The 13,043-nt window shown below is 41.5% G+C and overlaps 1 protein-coding gene across 2 annotated transcripts in view; it reads right to left on the bottom strand.

The window, feature by feature from the left end:
• MAN2B2 (mannosidase alpha class 2B member 2) overlaps nt 1-13,043 on the bottom strand; it is a 777,500-nt gene that overhangs the window by 234,222 nt on the left and 530,235 nt on the right. For both annotated transcript variants that reach the window (XM_069631990.1, XM_069631991.1), the window contains 2 exons: nt 2,377-2,626; nt 1,078-1,188 (listed from right to left, as the gene is read on the bottom strand). In XM_069631990.1, the coding sequence (XP_069488091.1) occupies nt 1,078-1,188; nt 2,377-2,626 (361 nt within the window). The remainder of the gene's footprint in view (nt 1-1,077; nt 1,189-2,376; nt 2,627-13,043) is intronic.

Below are 13,043 nucleotides of genomic sequence, written 5' to 3'. Positions count from 1 at the left end.
CATTAAGTGAGTCCAAGTTCCAATCTAATTACACTGATTGGTACTGTGTTTGGGAAAGCCACAGTGAATCTCCAGATTTTGCCTTCCAGACAATCTAGGAATTTCCTGTTTTTCATTGTAACCAATTCACAGCCATACAGAACAATTGCAGTGACTTTCAGTCGATAGAACTCTATTAAGTGAAGGAATAAGCATACCTTCATCAGAGAAATGCAGCAACGCGTCTTTTCCTCCATTCTCACTTTGTGATTTTTCAATTGTATTTTGCAGATATAATACAACCCAAGTAACCCAATGAGTGTATCCTCATAATAGAAATGCTGTTTAGATTCCATACGATTTCTTTTCTAATTTGGTTGTTTAGATCATTACATAGGATTTCGCCGGATTAATCATCAGATGATTATCACTCAAATAACTTTCCACACCATCTAAGAGACGTTGACATTGTAGACCTGCTGGAGTATAATCCAGCAGTATAAACTCATTGTGAGATCTGCCCATTTAGGGGCAAAACACTCCTCCTATTCCCCACCCTTATTTATTTATTTTGGATTTGTAGAGTGCGCTACAGCCCACAAGTGTTTGTGTGCCCAAGTGCATTTCTCGAATGTAATTTAACATGTGTGTATGTATGAGTGCAAGTGAACTGGAAAGGGTATGCATGTGTGTGGCTGTGTGTGCAATAGAGTTTTAAATGCTGGGTGAGTGAATGATTGTGCTGCAGTGTGTTTGTTTGATAATGTGCATCAGTGTGCTTAATTTGAGTTTGTTTGGCAGGGGTGCGCACTGATGTTCTGTAGCATCATGCTTCCATATTTTGTGGGCAATAATGTCTATTACAGTGTGTAAAAGTTCCAAGAGGGAAGTTCACACAAAGGTGGCATGGTGGTGGTTACAGAGTTTTATTTATGAAAAAAGACCCTCACTATCCCCATCATCTACAAGGGGTTTAGGTGCCTCAAACTAATACTAAATGGTCCGTGAAATAAACATTTAGGATTACACTGGTTTTCAAAATGACGAATGTTAGAGAAGCCAATGCCATACTTCATAGATGCTTAGTCTTTACTGTACCTCCACGTGCCCATTTTCTTGACTTGAGACACCATGTGATCTTTCAGAGAGAAGCACTAGCTGTGTGCTCTCATCTTCGATATAGGCAGTCCTGACCATTGGATAATAGTTCTACAGAGAAAAGAAATAAACACATTTACAAATCGGGTTGTTTATTCTTAAGGGTTTCAAACCTATAACAGCTTAGAATAAGTTGCACCTGGAGGTGCGCCAGAGCCAATTGGAAGGCTTGCAATGAAGGCATTACCTGGTGATATTAGATCTGCAGTCAGCCCCTGGTCCAAGCTTGCCAGCGCCATAACTTAAAGAGGGCTCCATCTTTTCCGAAGGAGCTCGTCTCCCTGCTTTCCAGGGCAGTCATCCTCAGCCAAGATGTGCATGCACATAACGCAAAGTGATACATCCTTTTTCGCTTGGTCTTTTTTAACACTCAGGACCTCAGGCCAAGGTGCTAATACCAAGCGGGCAAAGGCCCTTCTCCCTCATCAAAAACCTCATATCACTTGTGACTTGAACTTGGGCTTCTGGCCACTAAAAGCAAGTATTGACCACAGGCGTGTGGCAAAAGACTATACTCATAATGCCCTAAGCAACAGGTAGCCAACATTAGACAGAAAAAGAGGACAAACAGGAAAAGAGAGAAACAAAGAAAAGTTACCAAGATGGAAAGAATTATGCTAACAAAGGCAATACTTGCTTAAAAATTCAATGTCACATGCTGAGCATAACCAGGAACACCTCAGCAAATGGTTTTAAATAAAAGTTCAGAATAATGTGATTTGGCCAATGGAGTTCTTCAATTGTGCTGAGGTGTGCAGGGGTTGGGGAAAAGGTCATGGGGGAGCACAACAATGTAGAACTAATACCTTTATTATTTCGGGGGGTAGAGGGAGTCTTTCATATGATGACTCGCTAAATAGAAAACACATTTCTAATAGAGGGATAGAGTAAATGCCCCTAAAAACTATCAAACGTAGAGGCAATTAGGTTCCTTAGCCGTTTTAAGGTTTCCTTAATGAAGTATGTAGGATAGGATAGTGCTTAGGATAGTGCTTTCTGAAGTTCACCCTGGTTAAAAAAAATGCTAATAAACATTTGTACAAATATATATCTATAAATCCGGGAGAGGCTTTTACTGAATGTGGCCACATTAAGCAATCCTGATCTGTTGCTACAGTAATAGAGGGAAATCAAAATTATGTATTTCTATACCGCCAACAAAATCTTGGCAGCACTCTGAGCAGGTACTTATGGTTTGTTTTTGTAAAATACAAATGTATGACACACACGCTTGCTTACCCTAGCTACTCTGTTGCTTGTATATTCTTTATATGTTCTCTTTTGCATTTGGTATCCATTGTTGTCTGTAAAAATAGTCTTGTTGGTATTTAGATCCGTGCTGGTTCGCAGGATTGCTTCCCGATTAACCGCTAGGGGCCCAACTTTATATTCTTGCTCTATGTGGTGACAGTGTGTCTTGTCATAGCCATCCGGCACATTGTAGATTCTTGAATAAACAGCATAGAGATAGTCCTGTTCAGCTGGGTCGCTATGAATAAAAAAGAAAATAAGTAATCACTTGATGCAAAGTTTCGATTTCATAGATGCATTTTCAATCACTATCGCAAACCTTGCGTATTTCCTCAGGTAACTTAGTTCTGGACTGCATTTCCTTCAGGACCATTTTCCATGAGAATTATTTTCGGTGCTGCCTTTTCCTTGAGAGGAATATTCTAGAGGAGATTTACGTTAAGATAGGGGCAATGGAACAATAGGAATATTGGGGTTGTGGGATTTAAGTGATAGCATGGGTTAGCATGATAGCATGGTGGGGTTTCTCCTTTAAAAAAATAATGTACTCAATGCATTTATTTTTTTAGTGCAAGCCTAGCTTCGGGACGCAACGTAGCACCGTGCATCAATAGGGATCAGAGAAATAGGTTAGATGGTTATGGCGGAGAAGAGTCCTTACAACATAGCATTTATTACCAGCTTACAATTTAGGCCAACCGGGAATAGGTGGCGTTTACCGTTAGTGGGGAGCATTTAAGAGTGTCGAGAAGGGGTAGAACAGAGGTGGGATGTAACAGATTTTGTTTAGGAGCAAGTGTGGGCTGGGTAGGTTCGGGGGCGTACCTTACGGGGTGTGAAGAAGGTGCCCCATGGGGAGGAGGGTCATGGTTTCTTTTCTTTTAATTGTTTGAGGGGGGGCAGAGTCTGAAGTTGATGGGTATGAGGTTGCACAGTCTTGGGGCGCAGATCAAGAATGTTTGTTTCCTGGTTCTTTTTTGCATGACTATTTGCTGCTCTAGCATGGCAAGGACCAGGCTTCTCATTGTGCGCTGACTGCCAGAGATTATGAATGTTTGCCAGGTAGGAGGGTGCATGTATGGTGGCACCTACTCATAGGTTGCATGCAGCTCACTTTAAATGTGATGCATGATCAGAGGGGTATCAAGTGAAGTTCGGTGACCGTGGATCATAGTTTGGTAAACCTGAGGCTGGGGGTGGCGTGAAGGACACACTACACAGATGCTAGAGTGATTTGTTTTTTTAAAATTATTTATACTGCACGATGAGACAGGACAAACGGTATATAGGTGCCCACAAAAGAATTAGTCAATGCAGAGTGTTTCATGTATCATGAGAGCAAGAAATGCATGTTAAAGAATACAGATCTTGGAAAGTTGCTTAATGATAAAGAATTCTCTTGGACAAGGATTCCATCATCAAGGCTCAGCAAATGAACATTGTATACCTCTCCTGGTTTTACAATGGACATTTTCGGAATTTACTGACAATATTTTCTGAATGAAGGTTGCATGATGGAATGTAAAGTTTGAACTTGTATACTAGATGAGGATGGGGCAGGACCATGAATACACTTCAACGTATATACAATACAATGCACAGGTCACCAAAGAAGATACTGCTCTCCACGTGGAAACCAGACAGATCAGCGGACAATGGCATTCTGAACTAATCATAAATGCTAAAGTGGCAGCCTAGAAATCGTGCATAAAATGCATTTGCATTGACCAACTTCAATGGACCCTGGCCCCCTATTATTCATGTATGGTGATCTTGTGGGAGAAAAGGGAGAGCAAATTGCAGTTGCCAGACTCTTTAGAAGGATTTTGACTATTATTTGATGTTTAAAAATCACGTAAGACTCCAAAATAAAGCCAATGTTTTTGACTTTGCTACCTCAGGTGGATTGAAGACCAAAGGGAATAGGTGGAAAAGATGGGTTGGTTCTGTGTTAGTTACAGGGTGCCGGACGAACACCATCACCTCAATCTTTTATGCATTTAACTGTAGCCGGTTTGTCAAAACCAAGATTGAACCTGGTTTAAAAAGTCTGGCAATGTGACAAACGTGCTTTCAGGTCCAGTTGCATACGTCACGAGTGATGTATAAGGTTCTATTTATGACAAATATTAATGAATGATTGGATGTAAACATTAAAAGTATAGATGACAGGGGTGATACCTGCTGGCTGCCACAATTACTTACAATTTTACTTAGCTACTCTACATCAATTCAATCTGAAAATTCTCTTGGCTTTTACAGATACGCTTTTTTGTGGAAAATGTTCTCTCTCAATGCCAGTTTGTCCTGGTTCCGATAAAACTATTTGTGTGTTTTAACCTATTTGTGCGTTTGTGGTGTTTTGTTGTACAGAGCTCTGTCTACCTCTTGGGGCAAGCTCAGCTCTATACAAATGTTATGACTTAAAATAAGAAAACATGAACCAAAAGAAATGCGTCTAATTGAATCGTTTTTATTTTAATTAAAACAAGAAAAACCAGCAGGCTACATTCTCTGAAATGCAGATAGTTGTGAGAAATCAAAAAGTAATGATCAAACCTATTGAATACTGCCGAGGTCAAGCATAACCAAATAAAAAAAGATGCCCCCTCATCAATGTATGACAGATGCCAACCCAAGCACACATCAAGGCAGACTCAGCTCTGTGTCTGCACTGAAAACCACACAAACATATTGAAGACATTCTGATTTTCTATAAAATGTCTGGTGCTGGAATGCAACCACTGTCAAGTACCTACGTGGCCATGTTAGGGCAGCAATAGGTCGATAATTAATTGGTCAGTCTTGGTACAAGGATGTCTTTTTTAATCAGTGTGTCAATAAGTGAGCATCTACAGGAAGATGCCACTTTACCTGATGGAAGTGAGGTACAAAGTGAAGTTGCAGTCTGCAGGTCAAGGTGACGTGGCCAAGAACCAATGTGTTCTCCAAGTTGGACGTCCGTATAGACTGCCTCCGTGAGTAACATTTAATTGTTTTAAACTTGGAAAATTATGACCTTTGGCAACCCATGGTCCTTAAGCTCCCACTAAAATTGATTTTACTTATTTGAAGCACTTTAATCTACACCCCGCAGTAAAGTGAAAGTGCGGGTGGGGAGGGATATGGATCTGCATTTGCCCCGGAAATAGGACACAGAGCAATGCGTGACTCCTAAAGCAAAGCTCTGTGCAAAGCAACAGAAAAAAAGGGGTAACAGTGACAGAGCTCATTGCCCCTTGGACACCGCGTATCCATCAGATGAAAATTGTGAAGCAGCGGGAATGCAGGAAGCAATTCTGGTCGACAACAGTACAGCGTTTCACACTTGACACGCTCCACCGAAACACCTCAGAGTCTGAAAGATCGTTCACACCCCAGTAATAATTCCCAACCGCCTCATGCTGCATGGACCACTTCATCAGACACTCGCCGGCCGATATCACTTGCGTTCTACCTGAACAAAACTCAAGAGAACGGCTGAACAGAGACAAAGCCATACAACTGATTAATTCGGTGCTCACCAAAAATCCACATGGCCAGCTGCCTAAAGGACTTCCACAAAAGAAAAGAAGTAAATCAGTGCAGATACATCAAACCTGCGATGGCCTTTTAATGATACGAGATATCCTCAAATCTCTTGGAGTAAATGACTCAAAAAGCAGGTCACTCAAAATACTGTTCCGTGAGGGAGGAATTTAACCTGGAATGCCCCAACTGACATTATTGGACAATGACGACAACACCTACACAGTGAATAACAAACATTGAGGCAACATAACCTTGATAAAGGGCACCAATGAAAACAATACGCCCCATAACCCCAGCACTCAAATAAGTGAAATGAGCCAAGTTTTGGCCCAGTTTTTACCTCATCTACAGAACCTTGTATTGGAATGCAAATTAAGTGGCATGTTAATAGAAAGCAACCATCTGGCTTTCACAAAAGCCTTAAAAACATATCTGTTTTAGATTTAGATTTGCTGCTGATGGCCTGTTGACTCTTGTCTCTCTCTCTCCAGCAAAACAAAAAGGTGATGGCTCTTTGTTTTTACACTCTCTCTCTCTCTCCAGCGCCATGATGCCCTCTGTGACGGTGCGCTATAACATAACATATAGAATACTTCAATGAATTGACCAGCGAAAGGAGACTAAATGATAAAGAACTTGATAATGCAGTCCTGAGGACCCTGGTCGAGCTGGTCAAAGAAACAAGAGCTGACCAAAGGACCCGAGGGGAGGACACGCTTGGTTCTACTATAAACAAAGGACCTGATGAACCGATGCTTCCATTGGCAAGCATACAAATGTCTGAGAAAAGGAATTCAGATTCAAAACTAAAATGTATTACAGTAGATCAATCTCTACGTAATTCGAATACTTATCAAGGGATTCTACAGATGGAAGCTGAAATCGCCGGTCCCTCTGGCGTTTCGATAAGTAGTCAAACAGGAATTTACACCCAAATTGATACCACTTCATCATTAAATGAACATAGTAATAGATGGCCCCTCTTCCAAAAGTAAATCTTCAGAGGCCATCATACTATCAGAGACCGAAGAGTTGGATCCCTCAAGGATTACCTAGACTTACTCAATATTTGCTGCCAAATCTCAAGGCTCCTTTGCTAAATCAAAGAAAGTCGCAAACCTAACCCAGCAAAGAAGACAAAATACATGCCAAAGCCATGTAATTCCACAAAATCAAGTTTGCGTTGCTTTATAAAGGATTTAAAGCTACCAGCTGCAGAAGCGCCATCAGTAGAAAATTTAGACCCAGGCAAAGCAAGGACGTTCAATGAACGAGAAGTCTACCATGAAGACCCGAATAAACTGCTCCAACCTAACCTCCCATCTCCTTTGGATGACCTATTATTACAGATGTCTGTATATGAAGAACAACCTGATGAGAGATTGTGTGTACTAAGGAACGCAATGATAAAGAAAGGAATACACAAAATGAATATGCCATTGATACGCCAAGAACAAATTCTCTTCTTGGAAGAGAGATGGAAAAAACAAAAAAAAAAAATCACAAACTGGATGTCTGAAACTACTGTGGAGTCCCGCAAGGGTCCTGTGTCTCCCCTACTCTCTATAATGTCTTCACCAAACCATTATTTGATGTGCTTGACTATCTGGGTGTCACCTACATGAATCACGCCGATGACACCCAGATACTCATACCCATTACTGGCGACTACATTGTTGATTCCAAAGCCCTCAATGACATTTACCTTGTCATACAAGCATGGATGGCCCAGCCCGAGCTGTGCCTCAACGATGACAAGACTGAGCTTCTCATCTTAGGCACGCAACAGAGACTTAAACTGAGTCCCCTGTTCGGCTCCTTTAACATTGACGGTAATCTAATTAAAGTATCGAAAGATACCAAAACTCTGGGTATCTACCTGGACGCCTCCTTGACTCTCACCCGACAAACCAATGCAGTGGCTGCTGCGTCTGCCTACACCTGCAAATTGATCTCAGCCTGTCGCCCATTCCTTACCGCCCAGAACTGCATGACCCTGGCCAGGACCCTGTTTATGTCCAAACTGGACTATTGCAATGCATTGTACCAAGGCACTAACCAGGGTAATCTCAACAAACTTTAGACTACCCAAAATAATGTCATTAGAGCGGCTCTTAATATCCCCCGATCTGCCCACATCTCAGAAACCAGGAAGAACCTCAACTGGCTCTCAGTCGCCCAAAGGATCTCACTGAAAGCACTGACCCTTACATACAAATGTGTTAACCACCAGGCCCCCTCATATCTAGCCTCTCGATTCACTCAACATATACCAACGCGAGTACTTAGATCTGCACAGTCCCACGGTCTTGCAATCCCTAGATTCAAAGCTTCATACAGCTGGGGGTGCCAGCTTCCCTGTCCTGGCAACCAAGCTTTGGAACACTGGACCACTCACTATCAGAACCTTACCGTCATTTAACCTATTCAAACACAAAGCCAAGCTTTGGCTAGTTACATCTCACTAACAACCGCTCTTCTGACTCTGACGGGCCATCTGGGACCCAGCTCTGCTTTGTTCCGGCACTACTGTTCTGCTTATTGCTCTGATTTGTAACGTCAATTGTATATTTTGTATATTTTGTTCACAATCTGTTGGTACCATTGTGATGATATGTTATACTTGTAATTTTCTGCCAAGATATGCGCCCGGTTGCCTTTGGGCCCGGTCTGCGCTATATAAATAAAACAAATACAAATAAATACAAATACAATTCCAGACTCTTCATTAACACATCTGATCAAAAACGCATCGCCAACTGAGCTAAAAAAGACCATGAAGTACGAGAATCCTAATTTTCAACATCACGGGAAAACACAAGTGGTAAGAGACACAGAAAGAAGAGTGACCCCTAATACCTTAAGAGCCTTTCAAGTCACTCTAGAAAGGGTACTGAAAGCAGACAATGGCCTCATTCTAGACTGCAACAATATTATGCGTCTTTTTCAACCCAGTACCTAAGCTACGTGTAATCCACGCTACTGACATCAAAAGCGTAGCATTTATAAATGAAGATGAAAATGACAGAGTATCCCTCCACATGGCAACTGCAGCGTTGGCGTCCCAGATCTTAGATATTTGTGACCAAATATGCCCAGTTGGCTTTGATGCAAAAGAGCCAGACACGAGAAACCACAGAAGTGATTGCGGAGGCTTATCGCATACCAATTTTCATGAGAATAAGAACTTCATAACCACAAAGAAAAAAATTCAAAATAACTTAAGCGTCTCCGGTGGAAACATCCCTAGGAAAAGACAGGGAAACGCCATGCACAAGTCGCCTAAATACATAAAAAATGACCATCAAAAGTCATAATGCGTCGACTGGAACAAGTATTGCCAATGAAAAGGACATTGGGACTTCCCCACTCAATGGCAATTATCACAAAGCCAGAAGGAAGCGGAATCGCGGCATTTTTTTGAAATTGGATCATGGGACACCCGTGGTTTCACTCATCTCTTAAAAGGTTTACCTTCTCAATTGGCCAATCCAAGCCTTCTATGTTTACAAGAGACCTGGCTGAATGAAGTTCCTTTCTTGGATGGTTTTTCTACCTTTCACAATAAAGCAGTCAATGGTGCTACAGGTAGGTCTACTTCAGGTCTAACCATCATTGTGAACAACACTCTAAAATTCGAAATTGTAAGAGAAATTCAACCAAATCCCTTTATTCAAATCCTGATCATCAAACTAAATGAGCAAGCAGTGAGCACCACTTGTAAGTACTTGGCAGTATTCAACCTATACTTCCGGAAGAAGGTAAAAGCATGGCTCTTTTCCCAGTCTAATTAATTCCACACCTCTCCTGCCTGATGAATGCTTCAACCACTCGACCAGAATGATCACAGCCAATACCTGCATCATCAAGTGACCATCCATGCTGAACATACCACTTCAGAGCTCCAGCATGAGACATGAACTCTTTATATTCCTACTCTCCAACTCCATGTCTTCTATACACCCACGACTTGTTTCCGTAATAGAAGTCAAGGACCCTTGCCTGGCACCGCACTCTACTGCCACCTTCTTTCCACACCTGCCCTGGTAACCTACCTATTAGCCAGTACATCCCCTGCACTGTAATAGAACACTACATAGCTTCTAGTATACTGTTGTATGCCTCTTGTAATTCTGTGACTTGATATGTAACACAAGTCTAATACCTTGCTTAACACTGCACTTTCTCTGCCACTTTTTGTCTTCACCTGTCCTGGTAATTTCTATTATCAGTCTCTTGTAACAATTGTTGTACATTCAGGTAAAAAAGCGCCCAGATACCTCCCGGTTTGGCACGCTAAATAAGCAAATCAACTTAACTAAACTGGAATCCACAGTGATGTCCCAAATAGATGCTATCAACGAAACACTACAAGATCCCTGTTTCAGTTTATGTGGAGACCTAAATGTAGACTGCTTGGAACTGCAAGAAAATGGAATAAGACGTGCACTGTCTAAAAATAACATTTTGAGATAGCGAAAATGGAAAGAAGAGACTAGTGCAAGGCGGGTTCATATGTTAAAAGGCAATCTGCAAGGAGACTTGCAAGGAGCAAAGACCTGGAAAAATGGATTAATGCGTTTGACAACTGACTATTTCTTTGTATCATCCAATATGCTAAGTTGAACCATTTCCTTGTGTGACACCCACGACAGCTAGTGACCGTGATCCCTTGATTCTAACTTGCAGTATGCTTAGTAAATCTGCCCCACAAACTCATCCCATAGAATTGGAACCAGGTAGACACTGGATGTAATTAAAGGGACGGGATTCCAAAAAACGTATTGAAACATTGCTTTGACAATATAGTACATAAGCAAAAACGTCTATTGCTTAAATAAGTGAGAGAACACCAAAGCACTCCTCTGCTCGTGAGAGCACAACTGATCAAAAAGAGAAAGCAAACATAGCGCAAGTTGATAGCAGCGCCTAAAGCCTTACTGTTTCAAAGAGATTCGGAAGCAATGCTCAAAGCTCTAGGATCGAACAACACCCGGAATGTATGGCAATTACTAAATGGAGGCAGCATTCCACTTGCCCGTTTCTCTTGAATCCAGTGCCAGAACAAGTATGGGTGTCTCACTTCACAGATCTATATAGGTATAACAACCATCAAGGTCATGAATTGCTACCAATAAAGAGAGCCGCTTGTAACATTAACTTTGATCAAGACAATTCATATGAACATAAAGAAAACAAGCAAATTGCGAGCTCCAGGACCAGATGGGCTCACTAACGAAATACTAAACGCAGTCCCAGAAGCATGGTCCAAATTCTGTTACATCCTGTTCAAACGGATCATCCACAGTGGCCAGATCCCAGTCTCCTGGAAGAAGAGCATAATCATACCCATCTTTAAGCAGGGCAACCAGTCAAAACTAGGAAATTATCACTCAATTGCCCTTCTTGACGTCTCAGGATTTATTTTTTTACATCAGTCTTGCTAAAAGGATTGAATGATTTGGCGAATACAACTAGAGCTCTAGTTTGAAGGCAAACAGGTTTTGTCAATGACATTGGGGGCAACCTTAACCTGCTATTGTCGAGCATCATGAAAATGCAAACCCTTAGAGGAGATTGTAAAATATATCTTGCCTGCATTAATCTTGAAAGCGCATTCGACACCATTGTCAGAGAACGCCTTTGGAAGAAAATGTATGATTCAGAATGTCCACCAGACTTGCTAAATGCAAAGACCTATACTCAGGAACATCATTGCAAGTCAGATTAAACCAAGAAGGTGTTTTGACTGACACAATCCAAATGCTAAATGGGCTAGTACAGGGATGCCCCTTAGCATCCTTCCTATTGAACTTCTTCATTTCCGACGTAAGGCACGTAATCAACCCAACCCTGTCGTGCTTGCCAAAAATAATGGGCAAATGATGGGGTGGCTACTCTATGCTGATGATCTGGTAGTGTTGGAGAGAACCCCTGGAGGCCTACAGAGAAAACTAGATGCCCTCCAACGATATGTGGCCCAAAATGAGTTACGGATCAACTCCAGAAAATCTCTAGGAAAACTAAGTCACTGGGATGCTACACAAAGGATCATCGCCTGCATGTGGCCCCAGCAATTAAATATCTATGAGCAATGATCAGCTGAAGTGCGATTGAATGTCGTTGGAAAGATCGCTTGAAGAGTAAATTAAACCAACTGATAGCCCAACCCAAAATAATTTGACAAAAATATGGGAAATTCTCAATGGCTCCAATTGTACAGTTTTACAACCAGAAGGTAGTCCCATTAATAACCTATGCAGCTGAAGCATGTTTTGGCCTACCATGGAAGATGTGGCACTGGCTAGAAAGAAAATTCTGGTGATCCATTATACCCCTGCCGAATGCAGTCCCTATTGCTAGCATCTGTCACAAGATTGGTCTTCTATCCCTCTATGTAAGAATAAAATGGAAGTCGCTATTACTTTTCAGTAAAACGCAATTACTGGATGGCCCGAACCAATTTACTGTGCTGTTACCAAGAAAGACACCTACACTGACTGGACATTGGACTCGTGGGCCAAAGCTTGTCACTCATTGCCATCAAACATAGGAGTCACAATTGAAACGCGATGCCGGAATCCAGCCTACAGAAAAATAATTTTGTGGGCTGATGACTGGAGAACCACAGAGACAATCAGATCAAATTCCAATCTTCATTCTCTATCAAAAACGTTAACGGCTTCCTTCGATGTGACGCCACTCTACTTGTCAAGATTCCCAAATCCCAAACATCGGGATCTATTCCTGAGATTTTGACTCAATATCCTACATAACAGAGCCACAATATGTAGATACGGAATCTGTACCAGCAGTGCAAATTGTAGATTATGTAATGGAGATGTGGAGTCTTTACAACACTTGACCATATTCTGCCCAGAATTAAGATGTTTTAAGAACTGTCCACCGGTACAACCATCTATTCCTAAATTTTGAACTGGATTCCGAGGCTTGGTGGGAAGCACTATAGAGGGGTGGAAATGTTAGGTGGTTGTATGCACTGGTATCCTATATGGGAAATGTTTTGAAAAAACTGTCAGAAGTATAAGAAAATGGAGGTTGGGAGGATGATCGTGACAGGTAAAAAGTTTGTAATTAACTGTATACCTAAATAAAAAATGTTT

This window comes from Ambystoma mexicanum, chromosome 6q (assembly GCF_040938575.1).
Source record: "Ambystoma mexicanum isolate Mex_15411 chromosome 6q, UKY_AmexF1_1, whole genome shotgun sequence".
Taxonomy (NCBI): Eukaryota; Metazoa; Chordata; class Amphibia; order Caudata; family Ambystomatidae; genus Ambystoma; species Ambystoma mexicanum.
Note: the sequence above shows the minus strand (reverse complement) of the source record. Positions and strands in the feature narration are given on the sequence as shown.